The sequence below is a fragment of the Mus caroli genome, unplaced genomic scaffold (assembly GCF_978045245.1).
Source record: "Mus caroli unplaced genomic scaffold, Mus_caroli_1 scaffold_19, whole genome shotgun sequence".
Lineage (NCBI taxonomy): Eukaryota > Metazoa > Chordata > Mammalia > Rodentia > Muridae > Mus > Mus caroli.
In genome coordinates, this window is record NW_028227274.1 from 22,799,405 (window position 1) to 22,824,421 (window position 25,017).

Genomic DNA, 25,017 nt, shown 5'->3' on the forward strand with positions numbered 1-25,017 from the left:
AAAAGAGAAGAGAAGAAAAGAAAAGAATTAGAACAGTATAATCTGACATCTTGTTTACTGAATGCTTGACATGAAGGACACAGTGGCAAGACAAAGAAAGCCAAGTGGTTCCTTTTTTCCTTTTTTTTTTTTTTAATAGAATAGAGTTTATTCAGGGCATGGGAAGGGAAGTTAAGAAGGTAGTAGAGGCAAAGAAAGAGGGGGGAGGGAAGGAGGGAGGGAGGGGAGAAGAGAAGAGAAGAGAAGAGAAGAGAAGAGAAGAGAAGAGAAGAGGAGGGGAGGGGAGGGGAGGGGAGGGGAGGGGAGGGGAGGGGAGGGGAGGGGAGGGGAGGGGAGGGGAGGGGAGGGGAGGGGAGGGGAGGGGAGGGGAGGGGAGGGGAGAGGAAGAGAAGAAGAGAAGAGAAGAGAAGAGAAGAGAAGAGAAGAGAAGAGAAGAGAAGAGAAGAGAAGAGAAGAGAAGAGAAGAGAGAAGAGAGAAGAGAGGCTGGCCATGAGCACATTAGGGGTGGGGAATGGGGAGGGAAGGGGGAAGGGAAAAGCAAGAGAGCAAGAGAGGAGAAAGAGAACCAAGTGGTTCTTGTCCTCATAGTTTCCAGTCTACTGCAGAGACATGTCCGACAGACTCATATAAATAAATTCCTGTAAGTTATGACCAATGCTGTGAAAGGAAAGAGCATAGGATTATGAACTAAATTCAGCCTTGTGATCTAACCTTAGATAGGAGAGTTAAAGACAGCTCTTCTATACTGGCTGGTTTTGTGTGTCAACTTGACACGGCAAGAGTTATAACAGAGAAAGGAGCTTTAGTTGGGGAAATGCCTCCATGAGATCCAGCTGTAAGGCATTTTCTCAATTAGTGATCAAGGTGGGAGGTCCTCCTGTAGGTGGTGCCATCCCTGGGCTGGTAGTATTAGGTTCTATAAGAGAGCAGGCTGAGCAAGCCAGGGGAGGCAAGCTAGTAAGAAACATCCCTCCATGGCCTCTGCATCAGCTTCTACTTCTTGAGTTCCAGACCTGACTTCCTTTAGTGATGAACAGCAATGTGGAAGTGTAAGCTGAATAAACTCCCCAACTTGCTTCTTGGTCATGACGTTTGTGCAAGAATAGAAACCCTGACTAAGACATCTTCTGAAGGCATTAGTTCATCTCTAGTATGATAAGTAATAGTTATCCAGGAGAAGAATGGAAGGGTGATTAATATGCAACTGTTTCTCTTACACTATTCTCACACTATACATAAAAACAATGTGTGCCTTTTGTTTTAGAAGGAATCTGAGGGAGCAATAGCATTCCTAAAATTGAAGATGGGTTGTAAAGACTGAAGAGGGGAAGAAGCCTGAGTCCTACAGCATGTACTTAGGAGAACTCTACAGAAAAACAAAGACAATAGAGAACATAGGAAGGAATTTGAAGGAATCATCTTATGCAACTCATAGTGACTAAAAGTTTCAAATGCAGAGGGCAGTCCACTGGCTCGAAACTAGGGCAGAGCTTCTGTGCTGTAATCGGAAGTGGCATTTCTCCTCCTGTAGGAGTCTTCTCTGAAGTGTGGTGGCCATCATAATTGGTGGATTTGTTTTATTTATTTATTTATTTGTTTTGTTTTGTTTGTTTCCTAAAGTCTTTTCTCTTGAGGTCTTTAACACACTAGAAGAGATATGTCTTCATCATGGAGGAAAAATGCTTTATTCAAAGCCAATTAACTGACTTCAAATGTTAAATACACCCAAAAAATACATCCATAGCAACATGTACATCAGAGGTTGGCCAAATGGGGCACCATTTCTCAGCCAAGTTGGCATATAAATGAGTCATGACTTGATAGTTGTTCTGTGCTACAAACACAAAGGCATACAATTGGAGGAGCTTGACAGAATGTGCTTTGTACACAAACCGGCTGCATGTGGAGAAGAGATGGAGTGGGAATGAGAAAGAGCCCTTGAGACTGTAGTGCATAAATAATAGCCCAAGGTGATTGGGACCCAAGGGTTGAAATAGGATGAGAACAGTCAGTACCACAATGTGTTTAGGGTGTAGAGCCAACAAGGCCTTCTCAGGTGGTCTCAAGCATGACACTGTAGTTTGGGGCTTCAGTGGTAGAATGTGTTGTTTGCTTGCATTTATGCACATTTGTTTGTTTTAATGGAAAATTAGAAAAGGAAGATTTTAGCTATGAGGAAATAGTTGTAGGGAAACAGTGAGGAATTTTAGGGAAAATTAAGTTAAAGAAAAATTGAGAATTGACATAGAGATCCTGAGGTCACCTCAAAGGAAGAAAAGGGAACTCTGAGCACTGAGGAATGTCAACTCTTTGAAGTTAGGGAGAGTGAACAAAAGGATTGTTGAGGATGGCTCCAAAGCAAAATGAAATGCATGACTGTTCTGAATCTAAGAGCAATATCCGGAGTAATATCATGAACCCAGGAGCAAAGAGGAAAAAGTATGTCACAGAGACAGATAAGGTCAGTCTGAAAGGCTAATGTGTTTGTCCAATGAAGGCTATATGGTGGCCTTGGGAAGAACAGTTGAAAAGGAACAGGACTGGGAAGACCAAATCATAGCAGCTGTACAGTAAATGAGAACTTGAGACCTTGCATAGCTGCCTCAAAAGTTGCCCAGCAGGAGAGACCCCTTAGGATGCTTGCTAAAGAAGGGAAATGGATTAAAAGAGCTGTTCTTTTCCATTTGTACCAGGTAGCATAGCCAAGATGGACTCTAAGTCCTTAGTCTTGGTTACATTGCTTTGAACCCAGCAAGACCAAATTTTAGAACAGTATGGTGGTTTGAATATGGTTGGCCTGGGGAAGGGTACTATTAGGAGATATAGCCTTGTTGAAGTAGGTGTGGCCTTGTTGGAGGAAATATTTCACAGTGGGAGTGGGCTTTGAGTCCTTCCTCCTAGCTCCCTGGAAGTCAGTCTTCTCCTGTTTGCCCTCAGAACAAGATGTAGACCTCTCAACTCTTCCAACACCATGCCTGCCTGAACACTGCCATACTTTTCACCATGATGATAATGGACTGAATACTCAGATCCTGTAAGCCAGCTCCAATTACATGTCCTTTATAAGAGATGCCTTAGTCTTGATGTCTCTTCACAGCAATAGAAACCCTAACTAAGACAAACTGTTCTAGAGACCCAGGTTCCCCAATAGATATTGGTCTAGCTGCTTTTATCAGAGTTCATACGGTAAACACACCATTCTCCCAGCACCATTAGTTGGGCATGGTTGCTTTTCTAGATGAAGATGGTCATGGTCTGATTCTGTGGGACCACAATAGAGTTGTTCAGTGGTATTCTGATGAGCAATGCCAGGAGGAAGCAGTAGCTCTGCCAAGTGTGGCATTCTGTTGGTCTTGGTCAGGAGTCTCTATGATAGAAGCCTATTGTCATGGGTCACTTCCCAGTATACTGTCTTCACTTCACTTGACTTACTTCACTTCACATGTTTCGTATAGTGAGTCTGGTGCCGTTGCCAGAAGGCAGCAAATACTTGGTTTCAGGAACTTCAGAGCATGTTTCAGTCCAGGAACTAATTCACCATAGTCCAGCTAGGGAAGGTCCTGAACAGCATCAGGCTATAGAACCCAGGGTAGGAGCAGGATAGCATATGGCCTGGCACACCTTATAACTCAGTCACTAGTGCCCCATGCCCAGGTCACTACCACTACCACAAGAGTCTATAGGACTTCTATGAATATTTTAAATCAAATCCAGACATCATGTTACTTTGCCAATAAATAATTCTGTATATTCTGACAAATTAGATTTTAAAACAAAAATATATCATTATCCTGACAAAATAATAATCCCTTAAATAATAATCCTTTAGAGTTCCATTTTGTGTTAGTTCAAAAGGCACATACTTGCCATTGATTTTTTTTAATTACTATTCAAATATAGTGTCTTAGTCAGTGTTCTGTTGCTATGAAGAGACATCATGACCATGGCAACTCTTACAAAAGAGAGCATTTAGTTGGGGCTTGCTTACAGTTTAAGAGGTTTAGACCATTATCCTTACAGAGGAGAACATGTCAGCACATAGACAGGCCTTGTAGCTGAGAGTTCTACATTCAGATCCATAGGTAGTGAAAGGAAATAAAACTTGAGACCTGTGATTCATGTAAAGTATGTCAAATAGCCCAAAGAGTTGTTTGTGAGCTTTGAAACCTGGGGCTGAGAACATAGCAGAACAGGCCAGGACATGCCCGGGCAGGCCCATCGTTACAAGTCCGGACTGGCTCGGCACCTCCCTATCTCCCACCCTTCTGACCTAAGTTAAATGTTAACAGGCTGCTGATGTTTAAATGGACCAATCATGTGAAACTGCACCAATTCCTCCCCCAGCCCCACTCCTTTTCTATAAAAACCCCTAGCTTCCAAGCCTCGTGGTCTAATCCACTGTCTCCTGTGTGAGATACGTTTCTACCCAGAGCTCCGCCATTAAAACTACCTCGTGTTGTTACATCAAGGTGTTGTGTTCTGTTCGTGATTCTTGGGTGCACACCGATTCGGGAGTTGAGTGGGTGTTTCCCCACTAGGTTCTTTCAGCAGCAGGAAGAGAGAGAGGGAGACACTGGACCTGACTTGAGCATTTGAAAACCCCAAAGCTCACACCAGGGACACACTTCTCCCACAAGGCCACATCTACTTTAACCAGGTCACTCCTCCTAATCCCTGTCAAGTAACACCACTCCCTAATGACCAAGTAGTCAAATATCTGAGCTTGTGGGAACCATTCTTATTCAAACTACCACATATATCATGTAGCTGACAGATCTTTTAAGCATTTTATTTAAAAATCTATTATAGTTTTCTTCCTTTTTATTTGTCTAAGTAACTGAGTCATTTGTCATAAAATTTTACACATTCTGGTTCTTCGCTGATCATATACTTGAAGCTTCTTTTGTCTCTTTCTGAACTACATAATCCATGTGAATTGATAAGTATATCTGGAGGTTTAGTTAAGTTGAAGTTTTTCATTGCAAGGATCTTTCATAGGTCATGCTGACTATGTACCTTCTATGGTTACATGTCAGGAAAGAAATAGGCACTAGTGGTTTTAAGATGGGTCAGTAGCCATAAATAATGTCACCTAGATCTACTATAAAGATCCCCATCAGTCTTTCACTTGGACATGGTAGCCATTGCTGATTATTGGCTAGAGCCAGGATTAGGTTTGCTTTTCATTGTTCCTGTGGTATTTGTGAATCTTACAAAAGAAGGTTTTCAAATGTTGGGAGATATTAACTAGTACATGCTTGGACTCTGAAGGCAATGAATCAGTTGAGAGGAGAGGACAGAGAAGACAGACAAATGATAAAAGTATAAATGCACAGGGATTTTCTATGCCAGCCCTTGATCTGGAATAATAACATGAAGACCTGATCCTCCTGATCCTTACATCAGATCTAGGCAACAGGACCAGTATAAAGGAAGTTTATTTAGGGAAAGGGATTGGAGTGAGGGCCTGGAGAAGGGGTAGAGGCAGACAGACAGGAGCAGAGCCTTGAAATCAGAGAAGGGAGGGAGGGGTGGGGGAGAGGGAGAAAGAGAGAGAGAGAGAGAGAGAGAGAGAGAGAGAGAGAGAGAGAGAGAGAGAGAGAGAGAGGAGAGAGGAAAGAGAAAGAAAGAAAGAAAGAAAGAAAGAAAGAAAGAAAGAAAGAAAGAAAGAGAAAGAAAGGAAGGAAAGAAAGAAAGAAAAGATCAAGAACATGATCTGGGGTGGTGGTGAGGCATTCCTTTTATATGCTGCCTGCCTGCAAATGGCAGCAGGTAATAGCAGATATTATAAGCCATTACTAGGTCCCTTGGAGGAGCCTAGTAGAATCACTTGGAAACTAACACTGTGTATCAGAGCACAGAACAGTGCTCTGGAAGAAAAACAAATGAGGTTAGCTCTACAATTACATTTCAAGACCACAGCTCAGGAACCTCAGTGAAGCCAAACAAATTCTCTGAATTAAATCTGAGGAAACCTAGATGGCTAATGTTCATACAGTAGCAGGCTGAATAGGAGAAAGTTTTGTTTTGTCTTGTGGTGCAGTGAAGTACAGTGCAGTGTGGTATATGTTTAAAGCAAGAGCACTTTGAGTATCTGAAGCTGAGAAGAGCATGTAGGGAGCACTTCCGGAGTTAACTTGGGGTGACTTCATGCTGACATCCTGTGTTACCCTCACCTAATCTTTTACTAGTTGGGAATGTTACCTTTGTTATTGGTGTTGATAATGAGTTCAGTGTTTCTTGTTTTAATTGTCTTTTGTCCAATTGTTTCTGTACTGTATGATGGTCAATCTGTAATGGTAGTACAACAACCAGCTTTTATTATGATTCCTGTAAATTATCTGAACTTCTGTATTCTGAAAAAGGCTTACAAATACTGGAAGAATTAGATCATGCTCTGGCAAGGAGCAAACATATGGTTGGGCTAATCACTGTCGGTGTTGTTGCTTTCATAATTCTCATAGCCACTGCTACTACTTCTGCATTAGCTTCAGCACACAAGGTACAAACAGCTAGTTTAGTTAATCATCCTGCAGAGAATGTAACCAATGCCCCGAGCATACAAGAGGATTTCAGTAGGTGCTGAGAACAAAGAATTGACTCATTAAATGATAGACTGTAGATAATGGGAGATAAGGTACAAAGAATGAAAGTCAGAAGCCACTTGTAATGTCTTTCTCACTACATATGGATTTATATAACTCCAAAAATCTATAAGGAGAGTCAGCATAATCGGACCAAAGTAAAAAGGCACCTTTAAGTTATATGGCATAATACTAATATTTCTTTAGATTTATTAGCCTGCATAAGGAGATTGTAAGTTTAAGAAACACAAAGCCTTTGTCTTTTGATGCTGCTAGCATTGAAACTGATATTCTGAAAAAATCTACAGACTGTTTTTCCTTCATGGTCCTCATTTTATTCTCCCCTATTGTGCAGAGCAGGGCTTGGCTTTATGATCCTCTTTATGACATGTCTATTACCTGTTCTTTTGAAAGAAACCAAAGCTGTTACAGATGCCAAAGTAGAGTTACATGAGTTGGAGCTCCAATGTCTTCCCTAGCAGAAGTTGGTGCTCAATGACTGGTAAGATAGTACTGAAAACCTTCTCAACCTAAGACAGGTCATCTATAAGATTATTCATGTGCCAATGATGGGTAAGGGCTGTGTTTTCAGATGGCAACCTAAGACAAGCACAACTTACTGCTCCATGACTGATAAAGTGCCTCTTATAGATTAAATAAAAGACGATAAGATTCTCTCAGTGGTGGATCAACCTAAGACAGGGTATGAATGGTAGGATTCATGTACTGATGACCGGTAAGGTCCGTCCATACATCTTGAGGGAATGCCTAAGACAGGCACAGAATTTCTGTGCCAACAACTAAAACAGCTTCAACTTGTATAGATAAAAAAGGGGGACATGTGGAGAGCACATCTGGACTTGTTTGACTCACTTCTTGATTATAATTAATCATGAATGAGTCTGCTGACATCTTTTTTTTTTTAGTTAATTAAGATGTGCATTTTATCCTGCCAAGTTCCTCCACATACACATATATCCCTAAGAGACTCTCCCAGCCAGAAGGAAATGGCCTTAGTCAAACATAGTTATTGTATACCATAAATTCACCTTATAAGCATTTGTAGAGTTTATCTTCCTGGAGTTGGTGAACCTTTGTGTTGCTTGCCTTTAAAAGGCACTCAGAAAATACCCTTGTTGCTGGCATGGTATTGACCAGCAGCCCTCCCATATCTGTCTCTCCCATCTTCTTTCTGCCTTTCATATAATCATCCTCACTCCCCCTATGTTGACTGAACTGGCTCCAGCAGGAGCATCAATGGTCAGAGAGTCAAATTATTTATGATGTTTTTCTTTTAGCTTTTACGGCACAACTGATGTTAGAGTTGGAGAGAGTGACAAAGAATAAAAACTGGTCAACCCTGTGGATAACTTGTGTGGAACAGCCAGAGACAAGAATATTTTCAAAACAGTTGAGATAATGCTAATTCAGTACAACCTATAGTGGAGTCTGATGAGCTACAGCTGATAGTATTTTTGTTGAAGAAGAGAATTTACAGATCTTGTGAAAATGCAAGGCATTTAATTCATGGTATTCATTGTGTTGTTAAGAAGCAGCTACTGTAAGGGAAAACATTTGGATTTACTGTGTGTTGTTGAATCAGTAGTGCTGGTGGTGAAATTCCTTTGTTTTCACAGATTTAACATCATCAGTTCCATGAATTTTTCTCAAAAGTAAAGGATGAATACCCTGACCTATGACAGTAGTTCAGAGATTTAGCAACGATAAAGACTTTTTATTTCCATTTTTTTTGTTGTTGTTTGGTTTGTCATAATTTTGTGTAAATTCAGAACTGACAGTCAATTTTTCCTGAAGGAAAAAAAATCTCCTTTGATAACTATTATAAAACATTGAATTGTTTTGACATTAGTATTTGCTACAGGTCTGATAGTGGTTCTAATAAATTCAACCAAAAACTATAAGGGAAAGAAGTACATATATGTAAAGTGGCCTGTGGTGATATTTTCTAATGACAGCAAATCACATATTATTGAAGGGGACAAAAGTAATTAAAGTAAAATAAAATGTCATAAAACAAATGTCTATGAAATTATAGTCGTTTTAGAAGACCAGTTTTGAGATGGTGATTCTTAAATTAAAACAACCATGGACAGAGAGAACAAGAAAGATCTGGAAGACCCTCTTAAATAGAGACTACAACTCATGCAGGTTCAGGTAGGGATCAAGAATAACAGGGCTTTCTAAGATTTATTTCTATTATTTTTAATTATGTATATGTGTGTATGCATGTGGTTATGTGCAAATAAATGCAGGTGCCTGCAGAGACCAGAAGCATTGGATTCCTCTGGAGCTGGAGTCATAGAGGGTGGTGAGCTGCTCCACATAGTTGCTTGAAATTCCTGTTGCACATTTGAATAAAAGTATCAGGTATCAGTTGACTGTATGATTCTGGAACTTAAGACCAGTGTTGTTTACCTGCCTTTGGTAGTCATTGACATGTAGATGCTATTAGCCATAAGAATGGATAAAATCACCTAAGAGATGGAAGCTAAGGATTGAATCCTGGCAGGATTGGTAATAAAAATGAAACTAAGAGAGGTTTAATGAAATTGCAAAACATCAGAAAGGAGAAGGAAATCTCTGTCATCATGGTGATTCATCTTAACAGCCTATAGAGAAGTTGTTCTCATTTGGGGCAGTGAATGGAGAGATGCTTTTCATCAGGGCATCCTTGGAATAATGCTTTTGATCATGGGCAACTAAGGGAGAATGCTTTCTTATTGGGGTAGCCTGTGGGGAGGGGCTTCCCATCCAGAGCAGCCTATGGAATGAACCTAGAAATAATTTGTCTTTGTGCTATTCTAGCACACCCTGTCAGACTGGCTCTAAAATTGGTAGTATGGAGCCAAGTCAAATCAGTGTAGGTTGTGTCCTCTCTGAAGTTTTGTGCCTGCATCTTGTTAGATCAGGAGCAAGCAAATGGAAAGTAAGGCTCTAGTTATATCTAGCTTTATAGGAATAGAATTAGTTCTATATCAGCACAGATCAAGATGGGACTAGCAGAGCAGACCAAACAAGGTTTTTGCTCATCACTCTGCTATAGTGAAGCTCATAAAGTCAGCTATGTACCTAGAAAAGTCAGGAGCACAGACTCTCTGCCATTCAGAAGCAATGGAATTCATGTCTATGGCTGAAACACAGACAAACCAATATGTTTCAAGGAATGTTTTGTTTTTTTTGTTTTTTTTTTTTTTTTGTAAATCTGGGTAAGGGATTATAATATTATTCAGATACCAAACAGCCATAAGACAAGCTAACCAACTCTATAGTCTCTACCATATTATTTCATCATACTGAACCACATTCATATAATCTGGACTGATAATGACACTTGTTTTCTGGTACTTAATGTGATATCACATAGGAAGTGTAGTGGTTTGAATAAATGTAGCCCCTATAGACTGATGTGTTTGAATGCATGACCAATAGAGAGGGGTGGCACTATTAAGAGATGTGGCCTTGAGCCGGGTGTGGTGGCGCACGCCTTTAATCCCAGCACTTGGGAGGCAGAGGCAGGTGGATTTCTGAGTTCGAGGCCAGCCTGGTCTACAAAGTGAGTTCCAGGACAGCCAGGGCTAAACAGAGAAACCCTGTCTCGAAAAACCAAAAAAAAAAAAAAGAGATGTGGCCTTATTGGAGTAGGTATGGACTTGATGGATGAAGTATGTCACTGCTGGAGCAGGCTTTGAAATCTTGTATATGAACCAGTTATGCCCAATGGAACAGTCCGCTTTTAAAGTCTACAGATCAGGATGTAGAACTCTCAGGTCTTTCTCCATCATCATATCTGCCTGGATGCTGCGATGCTTCTACCATGGTGAGAGTGGACTAAGCCTTTGAAGCTGTAAGCGAGCCCTGATTAAGTGTTTTCCTTTATAAGAGTTGCCTTGGCCATGGTGTCTCTTCACAAACCCAAAGACAGGAATTAATTTGTATTTTGCTTAACAGCAGATCCATAAAAGTGGGTATTGATATATTAGATGAATGTAAATTCATAAATTAGATTTATTCATTGAAAAAAAAGATAGCATGATTACAGCTACTAATAGCCTATAAAATTAATACATAGTTGAGGTGTCAATCTTTCTCTTTTGCTATCTTTGCCTTATTATTAATTTTTTGTATTTCTTAGTATTTTTCTTTTTTATTATTAGATACTTCTTTATTTACATTTCAAATGTTATCCCCTTTCCTAGTTTCCCCTCCAAAAATCCCCTATCCCCTTCCCCCTCCCCCTGCTCCCCAACCCACCTACTCCCATTCCTGGTCTTAGCATTCCCTTATACTGGGGCCTAGAGCCTTCACAGGACCAAGGGCCTCTCCTCTCATTGATGACTGATTAGACCATACTCTGCTACATATATAGCTAGAGCCACAAGTTCCACCATGTGTTTTCTTTGATTGGCGGTATAGTTCTAAGGAGCTCTGGGTGTACTGGTTAGTTCATATTGATGTTCCTTCAGTCCTCTTCAGCTCCCTGGGTATTTCTCTGGCTCCTTCATTGGGGACCTTGTGCTCCATCCAATGGATGACTGTGAGCATCCACTTCTGTATTTGCCAGGCACTGGCAGAGCTTCGCAGGAGACAGCTATATCAGGCTCCTGTCAGCAGGCTCTTGTTGGCATCTGCCTAGTGACTGGGTTTTGTGGTTGTTTATGGGGTGAATCCCCAAGTGGCAGTCTCTGGATGGTTGTTCCTTCAGGCTCTGATCTCACTATGTAGACTAGGCTGGTCTGGAACTTACTGTGTCAACCATACTGGCCTCAAACTTACTGCCTCTACATCCCTCTCCCCCCATTGCTAGGAATAAAGACATATGTCACCACTATTGTATATGTTAATCTTGACAGAAAACTGAATATATTACTCTAGGAAGTCAAAGGGGCCTTGGTTCAAACCCTTGACTCATTTTTATGGACCTCAGTTTCCTCACTTATAAAATCAGATGAAGCTTACAGACAGTAACAGGAGCCTTGTGTTCAAACCCTTCCTGGGGCTTTTCCCCCTAAAATTTCCCTGTGTTGAGCTCTGTGGTCAAATTCTTGGCCTGGGTACCTCTGAGGGTTTTTGTATCCTAGTGTTCTAGTGCTCTAACCCTGTTTTCTCTGGCTGTCTTACAGGTATGAGACATCTCTTTTGGATTTGGTTCAATCTCTGAGCCCAAATTCTGCTCCCAAATCTGAGCCCCATCCCTCCAGAGCAGCAGGGACATGGAGTACTCGCCGACCTACCCCTCAGAAATCTATCTGGAAGAAAGTGGGGACCCGTAGGAGCCCCGAAGATCTGGAGGAGAATCAGATTCTGGAAGACATATTTTTCATATGACTCTGAAGCACATACTACAGAATTTCCACAGGAAATATTTGGGTTCTTCTCCATATTGATGTAGGATGTTAAATTGGAAAGTAGCCAAGTCTCTCCTTTCATGGAGACCTCTTGCTGGCACCCTTTTATGGTATTGAATATAGAAACCATTCTAACAAATCAGGGTGGTTTTTTGTCAGACCAGTCAGCAGAAAAGAGGTCGCCTAGGGGTAGGATCTTTTCTATACCAAACAGAAATTAGAAATTTAGGATACTTTCTGTGTGGCAGACTCCATGAATGTCTAGTGTCATTTTTAAGAGTGTTTTCAATTTACTACTGCAAAAAGTTGACTCTTTACAGAAGGAAAAACTTTCCCATTGACAGACCTCTTAAATATGAAAGGGACCACTTCAGAAAGGCACTTCGCTTCTCACTAACGCTAAGTGTGGCTCTTCATTCTGAAATTAAAGTTGATGACCCTAGTATCATCTTGCATGGGACCAATACTTGTGGGTCATAGTGATCATCAACCTGGTCATTGCCACCCCTTAAACCAAAAGGCTTAATGACTTAGAGGGAAGTTCCCAAGCAGAGAGTGGCATTAAACTAACCACATGTGGGATGGCTGCCTGGGGAAATTTACCAGTATCCAGGCAACCACCGCTCTAGTGTCCCATGCTGGATGTTTCTTGTTGACCTCAATGTCGGTGGTTCTTGCACAATCTGTGGTTGTGTCTGAGGAAGATGGCACTAGAGAAAGAGTGGTATCAAGTGGCTGCAGGTTGGCAGGCTCCTTCTACCCCCACCTCATGGCATAAGGATGAATAGTCCTACTCTGAGCACCCATGGATGCACTGAGTCTAAGTAAGCTCTGCTGATTATCCTTCTTGACCCAGATCTAAATCTTTTCTCTTCAGGCTGAGCTTAGTCCTTTTGAGTCCACTCAGGCTCCCCTTCCTTCGAGCCTCCCTATCTCATACTCTTCCTCTGAGGCAAAGGCAAGGGCAAGACTAATTACTTGTGGTCATTCCCTTTGGAAAGGGAAAGTTCATTGCAGATTCCAATTTCCTTTTCAAAGTCACTCTGAGAGTAACTAGAACAGGCTTATTCCACTTCAAACACCTTTAGGATATGCCTTTGGAGTGGTAGAAATGGCCATTTTCTCAGTTGCGTTTCCAAAAACATCTTTTCTCTATCGTATGTGTCAAAGACAGCTTAACAATACCTACTTCTTTAGACCTGCTATAACCATAGTCGCTGTTCTGAGCATCAGTAATCTCACTACTCTATTATGTCTCCAGAGGGAAAGAAAGAGAATCAGACCTCTTTAAGAAGATCATTAACCTGTAGAAGAGTTATAAACAGCCTAAACACTAAAGCTTTCTTGCAATGGCATGCCAGTGAATAGAATTTAATTGCTTCTTCACCAGCAGGGGAAGTTTGGAAGAGAAAAAAAGAATTTTCAGGGGAGCATCAGTCAGCACACTTTTCATACTTCATGGCCCTACCAGTTGCCTTCTTTCGCCTGCAGGCATTTCTATGCACACACATACACACGCACAAATGTAAAACCTAGTGACTTTGTTATTGAGTGAATGGTACATGCTAACATTTTAATTTGTATTAAATTTCCTGTCAGATAGATGTGTTGTTGTAGAGTATTGGGGTTTGACCTGATGGTAGCCTGTCCCACAGAAGGATGGGAAGAAAGGAGAAGCCATGGGGCTCCCTGATAATGCTCTCTTCAATAGTTGGTCGGGACTTCTTTGGCCAGCCCCTAGATGTTTCTTCAAAGCAAAACTGCATTCAATAATGAAAATTTGGTTTAACAAGATTGATTCACCAAGGTCACCAGATAGGAGCAGTTCAAACCCAGAGGAGGACATGGGGGTCATTGTTCTTTTCTTTATTTCTCTTTCCTATTTTGAGTCAATGTCCAAACTCTCAGAGACTATTTTCTACTGTCCAGTCATTATTTGTCAGCCACATGGATTGGTAGCACATGAGAGTAGTGGGAAGAAGGAAGGAAAGGAACCATGCCTAATTCTATTTGCAGCCTTGGTACAATCTCATGTTGCACGCAGCTCTCTCATAAAGGAGAAAAAGAGGGCCAGAAGAGAGAACTGGAGATGGTGGGCCATGGGACACTTCCACTGCTCCCTCCTCAGTCCCTTATCTGTAATGATTAACATTTTCTTCTAAACTTAAGATTTCTAACTCCCCTACTTAAAAATGAACTCCCCAGGGCTTACAGGACAAGGGGCACAGCCGTAGAGAAGCTGTCTGTCTCTGGCCCCATGTCCTTCTGCTGCATCATCTGCCCCTATTACCTTCTCTCCTTTGTTCCCCATTGTTAGACATGTCCCAATGACACACCTCTCTTTCCAGGTCCTTCAGGGTGAATAACTTGAGACTAAGTTGTTACCACTTTGTGAAATTTTCCTTATGTACTTGGCACTGTGTACTGCTGGCTCTAGGAAGATTTGCAGATATGTCCTATGGGCCACATATGGTCAAGGATAGCTGTGAATGTGGCCTAACACAAATTTGTAAATTTACTTAAAACTTTTTGAGTTGTGTTGTTGTTATTTTTATTTTTCACTTTTTTGTGTGTAACTTCATTGTGCAGCTCTCAAACATGAATATTGTATATAATAAATCATGTCATCATGTTGCAGTATCAAAAGACTGGCCATGTGGCAAGTCCAAAGCCTCTGTTATGGCCTCCTCATTCTGACACATTGTACTGGGTACTTTTGTCTTTCTTATTAGAGTTCCAGGTAGTCAGACTAACATGTGCTATATTGGAGAAGCCAACTTCACCATTTGCAACATACATATATGCAGGTGAGTTACTGATATCTTGAGAATGATAACTCTACCTGCAGATTTTAGGCCTGACCTGATGACCTAGCCCTAAAAACCTAGACCAGAGAAAACCCAGAATGAGAAAGTCAAAGTTCCCAAGAACGTGAATCTGGCAGTTGGAGGGCATTGAGACACATCTCATTTGAACATGGAGCAACCAATAGCCCAAAGGCAGGAAGCAGTGTTAGTGTTAGAGAAGTACAGAGGTGGTTGGCCAGACAGCCTCATTCCAGAGCTGACACCCACGCCCCTCCTCTGTAGTCTGATACCTGATTGGCTGACAACAAGTTGGCACTAGCATACACAGTTGCTCACAGTGGACTCCCACCCAAAGCTCCCTCTTTCTTTTTCCCAGGTGCTGCCCACCCTCTCCTCCACACCCTTTTCAGCTTTAGGTCCTGAGGTGGCCAGTAGGCTGCTGAGATGAGGGAGACCATGTTTATCCCAGTGAGATGAGGTGAGCCCTCAGTTCTTCAGACCTACTCTGAGATTTTAACTTGTTGGATTTATGTAGCATTGGGAAATGGTAAACTGTATAAATTTTCTGTATTTTCCATGGACAGTTATTTATAGAGGGGCGTTTTTAACTCAAGTGCTAGAAATGTTAAATCATCATAATAAATTCATGCTATTCAGACTTTCTTACAGTGTGATAATTTTTTTCTGAGTATGAATAAAGAGATCCATGTTTTCTTTAACATACCATTATGTATGTCTTCTCAGAATGACACAGCTTACTTAATCAAGCTGGAGAATAGCAGAAGGAGATTTACAGTGTTAGGGGTGGAAAAAGGTGAATGAGGCTGAGAAAACCCACTTGGAGCCGAGATGGCAAACAGAACTCTTGTCCGTTCGGGCTTCTTCCTGGTGTGCAAGTACCAGCCATGCCAGGGTGGGTCTGCCTGGCATTACAGCCCCACAGCTTCTCTCCTGAGCTTGGGAAGGGCCACTGAGCATAGAAGTGGGATCAGAGGTGCCAGTGGTCCTACATCTTGTTCTGTCCAGGACAGACGTCAGAGTAAGGCTAGGATAGAAAGGAAAAACACATCTCCCCATGGTGACAGATTGTTGTCCAAAGCAAAAGGCTGGTAGCCATATTTCTAGAACCCTCCTCTTTCCTCCTCACCTCTGGATTCATGGCCTTCCTCAAATTCTCAAGGAATTTGAGAAAAACTCAGGAATCACCAATCTTGGGTGAACTCTGAGTCACTTTGACTGTCTTGGGAAGTTTATCACTCTGGATTCAAGATGAAATGCAGTGCTGTCTCTCTGGGGTCAATGTAGATAGGAATCTGAATGGCAGGCCTGTCCTGGGCAAAGGAATGGGATGTTTAAAGGTGTGGAGGCTGGAGATCTAAGGTGAATGTGATGTCTAGTGTTGCCAACTTGGCTGGATCAAGTCTCATCTAGGAAACAGCCTTCCAGGTATACATCAAAGAATATCTACTTGGGTTAACAGCTGAGAATGCTGGGGATATTAATATTTTCAGGAAGACTCATCCACTGTGGGTAACACCATTCCCTGACAGGGATACTAGGATGTATAATAGGACCTGAGCACCAGTGCACATCTGTCTGTCTGTCTCTATTTCCCAGCTGCTTCAAGCTTCTGACTTCTCTGCCTTGGACTAAACTGCAATAAACTCTTTTTCCTTGAGTTTGTTTCATCAGAGTATTTTATCATAGCACCAGAAGAAATACTGAGGTAGTGAGCAAGCTTCCAAATAGCCTTAGGTCTGTGCCAAGCAAGGCCATGGGAAGAGTCTTGTGAGGTTCTGACCCTCTTTCACAGTGTACTATTCCCTAGTGTGTCATTAGCAGCCCAGCCTCAATTCCTGTCTGTGTGGTACTGTACAAATCCCTTCACCAGTCCAAATTGAGTGTTTCAGCCTACATAGCATAGACAATGTATATATCCATACCTGCCTTTGCCCTTTCCTTGCTAAAACCAGGGATCTGATAAAAGGTGGCTCACATACTTACTGGGATGCACGTCGGGCATTTTCACAATTTATCTGAAGGCTGGCAGATCAGCAAGGCCCTGTGTAGCATCGAGAGCTAGGGACCCCATGACTGCCAGCTACCAACTCCTAATCATTGCTGCTTCCTACTGTGTGTCCCACCTTAGGCAGGGACTTCAGCTCCCTCTTAATCCCCAGTAGGGTAAATCACCACCTCAATTTCAGAGTGCTGCTTACCTGTTTTCCCCTTCAGACTGGAACTTTATTATCCATGCAGGGCCCTGGCTGCTTAGTCCACCTGGCTTTGCAGACCTCGGCCTAGTTGAGTGTCAGCAGCAGGCAAAGCTGAGACCTGGTCCAGGGCTAGGACTTCTGAGCTATGGACACGCCTTCTGGACGTTGTCAATGACTAGTGAGTGGCCTTTCTCTTCTCCCCTCCCTCAGTCCACCTCTCTCATACACGCATTCGCACTGCCCTCTGTTAAGATTGGAATAGCAAGATCTGAAGAGGCAGCTTAGTAAAGTTTCCTGCCTACATTCAAAATAAAGCTAGGTGTTATTGTACACACTTATAATTCCAGCATTGGAGAGGCAGAAACACCCAGATTACTAAACACCCAGATTAGCCTATTCGGCAAGTTTCTAGCCACTGAGAGATACTGTCTCAATAAAAGGTGGACAGTACCTGCTGAGTAACACCCACTCCACCTCACCCCACACACAGAGGGGGTGATACTGCTTTCTGTCAGGCTGCTCCAGGAAAAATGGCAGAATGGACAGTGGACAGCTATTGCTCACACTGGCCATAGTGGTTGTGAGATTTTGTGGGTTTTTTTCTTCAGTGTTTATTTTTAATGTCCTGGTATCCATATGCAGCACCATGTGGGCTTAATGTGTGAAGATTAAATAGGAAGCACCCACCTATTTTATGTTGAGCTTAGAATGTAGAAAGGTTGCAGGAATTATTTAAAGAAATCCTGTATAGTCTTAATCAAGTCTTCAGAGTTCACATTGTTGCTCATTTGCTTGGTCACTCATTGTTTTTCACAGACATATAAACAACCATACCATTACTTATTTTCGAAAATACTTGAGGGTAAACTGAAGACCCAATACCCTCTGCCTTTCAAATAGTTTTGCATGTACTTCATGCAAACGAGGGCAGCTTATTATATAACATGGTGATCAAAATCAGGAAATCAACTGAAGTGTACCATCATCTAACATAATGCACAGACCTCATTTGATTCTTGTCAGTTGATGCACTGATACTCCTTACAAAAACCAAACCAATGGACACATTCTGGAGAAGTTTTTAACTCAGAATCATGAATTGTATTTAGTTGTCATGTTTCTTTAGAGTGGTGTAAGCCATTTATTTAATTGACTGTTCCCCATTTTGGGCTCATTTGATGTTTTCTGATGGTTTGATTCAGTTAAAAAAAAAAAAAGTGATGCTATGTCCTCAGGATATCAGATGGAAGGCTCTTGGCAGCTTCATCCTGATCCAGGAAATACAAGCCTGGATCATCTGGGTAAGGTGATGTTGGGCAGGCTTCTCCATCATAAAGGAACTCCTTTTAATACTATCTTAGTGGAGGAGGATCTTTTGAGACCACATGCATGTTGTGTCTCAACTAACTCGTTTCATAATCCAGCAAGCTTCCATACCTCCCAGTGAAATCCTGTCTTTCACTTGGACCCCTGCCTTACCCCCTACCAGTCTAGTGCTAGGAAACTGAAAGCAGGGAACTTGCTTCTTGTCCTCAAAGTGTTCACTGAGGAGGGAGCTGCAAACCACAAGCAATGCAGAATAGGGGGACTCAGCTGATAGACCCAGCCAAGGGGTCTTCCTCTGAAGGAAACAGGAGGTCCTCTGAAACAAACAGACCCTGGACTCTGAATCAAGGGACAAAAAGAAGTCGAATGGTCAGAAATCTAGAGAGGCATGGGGATCTGTATCCACAAACCAATCTTCAAGGTCCCAGTGGAATGCCAGGATAGCAACCATCACCCCAGGAGCTCCCATTGCCCCAAGGAAGATTACTTCTGGTCTCCATTCAGAATGGGGCCAGGTAAACAGGGGACACTGCTGAGAATGTATGGGGCATGGGCCATGGACGATCTCCTCCACCCCTGCCACTTTTTGTACAGTCAGTAAATGTAGCTAGGTACCTGCTCTGTGCCAGGCCTGATTTAATGCAGTAGTAGCTCTTGATTGAATGGATGGATGTCTCCAGCCGAGCAAGCTGTCTTCTGCCCAGAGCTAATAAAGGTGTGGAAAGACTTCTATGTGAGCTTCTCTGTCTGGGAGTACATCTATGATGAGATGGGCTGTGAGCACTCATGCGATGCTCCACCTCTATGCTTGCTCCTGTCTACTGCCCCTTCTATCTCTTGACAGAGAGCTTCAGGTACACTAGAGTTGGGACAAACCTTGAGACCCATGAGACCTGCATGCTCTTCAGAGAAAGAAACTGATGTCGATGGATTTGTGCCTCTCAAGGAATGCCTGATTTCACTCTTCCGGCCCATAGTTAGACTGTGTGCATTTCAGGTTTGAAAATCCAGTCAAGAGGCTTCTGAGCCTTGAGTCACACAAGTACTCTAGATAGGGAGACCTGTCCAGCATAATGGCAACATTAAGACAGAGATCTGCTGTCAGGAGACCTGGATTCAGCCCCAGCTCTGCTATACACTCTGAGACCTCCACAGTCCATTGAAACTTACCTGTATCCTTCGGCTCAGGGGTGTTGGGAATAACTAGGTTGGGTGGTATCAAGATGATAAGTGCACTGCTTCCTCAGGATATTCCCTACCCCTTCCTGGGTATCTATAGTTCTTCGGGTCTGGGGTCCTCTGTTCTTCCATGTCGTCCAGGTTTTTGTCTACACAGCACCCACTCATCCTCTGACACTTGGCTCGGGTGCCTCCTCTCCAATCTAGGCTACTTCTTGCTTTCTCTCCTCTAGCTATCTGGCCCCTCCTGGTTTCACCTCCAGTTGTCTTGTGATTGTCTAGAGCTGAGGGGACAAGAGCAGCTGATTTATAATTCAAGCCCCCGCTGCTTTCTTGCAGTGTGATTTGGAGTAAGTTACCTACCTTGTCCAAGTTGCTGGTTGTTTCCATCACGGAAAGTACTATCAATTTATAGGATGACCTCCAGGATTACAGATTAAAACACCTCTACAAGGCACTCGAAGATAGCTGTGTGTTCAGGGCCTTAATCTATCCACCCTAATCCTTAGCTCAATGTTATGTGTCTCTGAAAGGCTGAACATGGGGGGAAAAATGCTGTGTCCCAGTAATTTTCATTTAAAAGCAGAACTGTAGAGCTCAAGTCTGATGGTTGGAGAGGAGGCCCTGAACAGGGCAGTGTGTGGCAAGGCTTAGGGCAAGTGTTGTGGGGCCTGCCCAGCAGAAAGCACCTCATGTTCATTTATAAGGCTACATATTTTGCCTACACTGATAAAAATGACCCACAGTGACCTCATTCCTGAGGACTTTCTTGGATGTCCAAAAAGAAAGCAGGGAGCAGAAAACCAAGATGGCCGCTAGTTCCTGCTCCCCTTGATCTCATGTCAAAGTCCATGGCCCCCAGAAATAGTTCCCAGGAAGAAGTAGAGTCATGGAAAAACTGAGTCACAGTGGAGATCCTGAAGACAAGAAGCATGTTCATGCCTTAGCTAGAGAAACAAGGACCTTCAGAAGTGTTTAGTGGTGGAGAATCAGTCTACAGTCAATCTTAAGAATCATCTTAGGGTTCTCCCCCTACCCCAAGTTCAGCATCCTGGGAAAATGCTGATGTAGCATAAAAGGCTTTTCCATTCCCAGTAGCTGCAGAAAATGTTAGTAAATGTAACATCTACTTTCATTTCCTCTTGTTAAAAGGGAAGCTAACTTGGATTTTGGGATTCCCCCCCCCACAAACTGTCCTTTCTGTCCCTGTCACCACCAGTTGCTTCCAGGGAGAAGAAGCTATGCACACACTAGCCATGTGGAGTACCCCTTCCTTCCCTCAAGAAGTCCAGCTGCAGCATGAATTCCTCAGAAGGAAGAAGCACAGTGGTTGGCTATGCAGAATAGATGGAACCATTGTATAAGCCAAATGGGGATCTGAAGGCAATAGGTGTCAAGAAGGGAGGAATGGGACACATGGTGAAAGGGGGAGGGATGCAAAGAATATGCCACCAAGGAAGAGGAACAGCCAGAGAGAGGCAAGGGGTGTAACAACAGCCCTTTGTCACAGGCAACCTTATCAAGAGACTTACCTTTTTTTAGCCACATTTTTCCCCTTCAGAGATAATGACACAATCATCATAAAATGATGAGAATCTAATTAAGTAGCTTTTACCACAACATCTAGCACAAAGCAAGCACCCCACAAATGATAGCTACACCCATGCCTCAGACTGGAGTTTCTACAGTAAAAGCAAGTGCTCAGTGAAATCCCAGAGTGTGCCACTGCCAAAGCAATTCACTGCCTAGTTCTGCCTATCCCCGCTAGAAACAAGGTAAAACTGCAGCATGGTGACAGCATAGGCCTCAATCCTAGAAAACTGAGGCAAGTTCAAGGCCAGGCAGAAATAGACTGGTAGGGGCAGGGCTGAGTTACTGCCACCAAGATGCCAAGCATCTAACTAAAGGGCCAATATGAACTGGGAAAACTGGTGATGCTGGAGGGAAGAAGGAGCCAGAGGCAGGCTCAAAGACTTCTTTGGTGTACCCTTTTGCTTACCAAATTAGCTTGCAGCTTGAGGCCATCTGAGGCAGGAGGATGGCCACAAGCAGAAGAAAGTAAGCAATCTTGGGGATGCTCATGGACCAAGGAAAAAGCAGAGGGTGCTGGGACATGGTACATCTGATGTCAGCTAACTGGGAACCCTGGATAACAAGAGCCAGATTTATATGCCCCCAGCATGATAAGCATTATCCCAGGGTGCTGTGTGCTGGCTGAGCTTTACAAAACATGACCTGAGTAGCATAGTGTTAACTTTAAGCTCTGGGTAGGATCCCAGCAGTCAGTGGGATATAATTAAGGGCAGGGAAGGAGAGGATTGTATATTCATTCTGTACATGTATTTAGTGATTCCTATTTGCAGGGAGTGAAACGGGAGTGTGTGTGTGTGTGTGTGTGTGTGTGTGTGTGTGTGTGTGTGTGTGTGTGTGTGTGTGTGTGTGTGTGCTTTTACTTCTCAGCACTTTTGGGGTGGTATTATCCCCATTTAAAGAAATCAAGGCTTGCAAACATTAGCCAACTTTTCAAAGTGACTCAGAAGGCACTGGGCGGAACTGGGAGTAAAATCCTGGTCTGAGTCACAGCCCAAGCATCACAGAGTGAGGTTCTGTCACACTCTCAGCTCTTTGACTCAGTCAGGCCTTTCCACCCTCCCCTAATGCTGCAACTCCTGGTTAGAATTCCATCACCAGCAGCAGAGGTGAGGTCAAGCAGAATTCCCTAAAGAGATTCATAGAAAGGCTACCAGGAAAAAAAATCTGGGGTTAAATGAGTGGTCTAGAGAACAGGAGCTAGCTAAGGCAGGTCTGGGGCAGCTGGGAGTGTTGGGGACCAGAGGCAGGAGCCAGAGTGGTGAGAATTTGAAGGGAGGAGGGTAGGTGGCTTATGATGACGGATGGGAATTTAAAGCAAAGAACTGAAGCCCAAAACCCAGTGGGAGGGGTATGTTAGCTATGCAACTTACTCCACACATGTCATTAGCACTACTTAGGAAACATTTTCAAACCTGTACCTCTTCGGAACAAGCCCCAATGATCTATAATTTGTCCTTGCAGGCAGAGTGACTCAGGAGTGATGACAAATCTAACTGCCAGAAGTTAATAGTCTATTGAAGGTGATACATCAATGGCAGCTAATAATTTGTGTTTGAGGAGAGAGTCTATTCTGGGATATAGCCAAGTGGCACTCATGGTCAAGTCTGATGCTGTTGCCTTGCGCTGAGCTGAGCTCAATTCCCACATATCCCTTTATCCACCTTACCAGGCAGACAGGCAGGCAGGTAGATTGTAGATTCAGGCTGATTCACTACAGCCCCTACACCAGAAGTATCTGGAGAGGAGCTGCCAAGTTCCCCCAGACACTTCTAGCACTCACTGAGAGATGGAGATGGTGGAACACTGGTCAAAGAGAGGATCTGTCATGTTGTGTCCCACTGTACCCGTGCTCTGAATGTGGAAAGACTGAAGAAGAATGGGACAAAGCCAGCTCTTTAGAAAATCTAGGAGACAGGAAGGAAGTCAGTGAAAGGTCTCGATATTTTTACATTGGCAGCATTGTGAAGGAAGGTGAGAGATGAGCACAGGGGTGGGAAGGAGGAAGAGGCTGAGATGTCCCAAGGGTAGAGGAATTTCTGAAAGGACTTTGCAAGTCCTTGGGTATGCCCAGTGACTGACAAGATATTGGAGATGGACTCAGGGACATACCTGAAGGCAGGCCCACTCTGCAGGATGGCCATGCAGAGACCATGTTGGCCAAGTCCTTACGGCCTGTTAGATCTCAACACAATGTAAAGCAGGAGAAGTGACCCATGTGCCAGTGAAGTTCCTTGTGTCTGCTACATGCGTCAGACACACTCATGGGAGAGGATGTTAGAGGGTGGGCACACAAGGAGCAGGATGTAGCTAAAAGGATCTCTGTTTGGAGTTTATGCTAGAAATACAAGGTTTACAGTAATGAATAGATTGACTCTTACAAATAGGGACTCTATTAACTCACCCATCAGGAAGGATATCAGTAGAGGCCTATAAGCTAAAGGACAAAAAAACAGAAATTGGTGTAGGCTTCACTTGAACTATCTTGACTCTCTCTAGATCAAAGTTGCTTTGCTGGGAAGAATGAGTGAACCATAGCTCTCTGTAACCGTATGGAACAGAATGTGGAAATGTAGAGCAAGCTTTCAAGGACCCTGTACCTTGCCTTGGATGTTAATTGAGCATTCTGTGCTCAATATACCGAACACACAGCAGTTGCTTGATGTGTAGTCTTGCCGCCCAGGGTTTACTTTATACAACTGGCACGTTCACACTGTGGCTCTGGTGATGGGCATGTGTTGAAGAGGCAGAAGTGGCTCACAAGCATCTCAGCCCTTCTATTATGGCAACTCTAGGGGGGCCTGCAGCCCTAAACCAGAGCACCTATGTGGCCACAGGGCAGGCCAGTATCCCAGACAGAAGGGTGAAAGTATGAGGTATATACAAAGGTAAGTACCCTGAGGCCTGAGAATAACTGTCAGCTGACATTGGCTTTCTCTAGCTGGTATGATATATTTCAGCTCTTACTATCCTACAGAAACCACAGTTTTAACATGATACAAGCCTCAAAACCTATAAACCCTCTCATTCCCCAGAGAACTTTTAGAAAATACCTTGGGTTCACATCCTGTTGGGAAGACCTGGGTACATGGATTAATTTAGGGGCAGTAGTCTACTCTCATAGAACTACCCCACAGTGGAGTCACAGCTTTAAAGCTCTGCCCATATTTGCTGATACATAGAGGACTCTTCTTTTCTGGCCCACACTTCCAGGGCCTGGATGAGACACATGGAATGGCACCTGTGTCTGTAGGAAAAGTGGGAAGAGGATTGGTCCATAGGTGCCAGGGGTTGCTCTACAGCTATTCTTTTTTTTTTTTAATTTATTTATTTATTTATTTATTTATTTATTTATTTATTTATTATATGTAAGTACACTGTAGCTGTCTTCAGACACTCCAGAAGAGGGCGCCAGATCTCATTACGGATGGTTGTGAGCCACCATGTGGTTGCTGGGATTTGAACTCTGGACCTTTGGAAGAGCAATCGGGTGCCCTTACCCACTGAGCCATCTCACCAGCCCTCTACAGCTATTCTTATAATTGCGCTCACCACCCCTTTGGAGAAGCCAACCAGTACTGAAGCAATGAGCCATACTCTAAAACGATGAATGGTCTCCTGCTGTCTATCCTTCCTGCAGACACTTTAAACTATATAACTTCCCTAACCCCAGCCACACACAATGATGAACTCTTAGATTCTGTCCATCCCTAGACCAGATTTCAGGGTTGTATGCTGAGAACTAAGGCAAGGAAGAGAGAGAGCATGGAGAAGGTTTCTCTCAGGAAGAGCCTGAGAAACACGAGGCCAGTATTCCTCTATCAAAGATGTCACCCTGGAGTCCTGCTCCTGGTCTCCAGCAAACCCTGTTTCTTATCCTTTCCTGTTTAGGGCATCATTCATCTGCCCCCAAGGCATCTAAAGTATTTAGAGCTTAGGTGTCTAAGT

General features: G+C 43.1%; 1 protein-coding gene across 2 annotated transcripts in view; it reads left to right on the plus strand.

Moving 5' to 3' along the window:
- Nucleotides 1-15,411, plus strand: part of Kiaa1328 (KIAA1328 ortholog) — a 324,609-nt gene extending 309,198 nt beyond the window's left edge. For both annotated transcript variants that reach the window (XM_085833650.1, XM_085833651.1), the window contains one exon: nt 11,727-15,411. In XM_085833650.1, the coding sequence (XP_085689776.1) occupies nt 11,727-11,931 (205 nt within the window). In that variant the 3' untranslated portion in view covers nt 11,932-15,411. The remainder of the gene's footprint in view (nt 1-11,726) is intronic.
- Nucleotides 15,412-25,017: the final 9,606 nt, after the last annotated feature.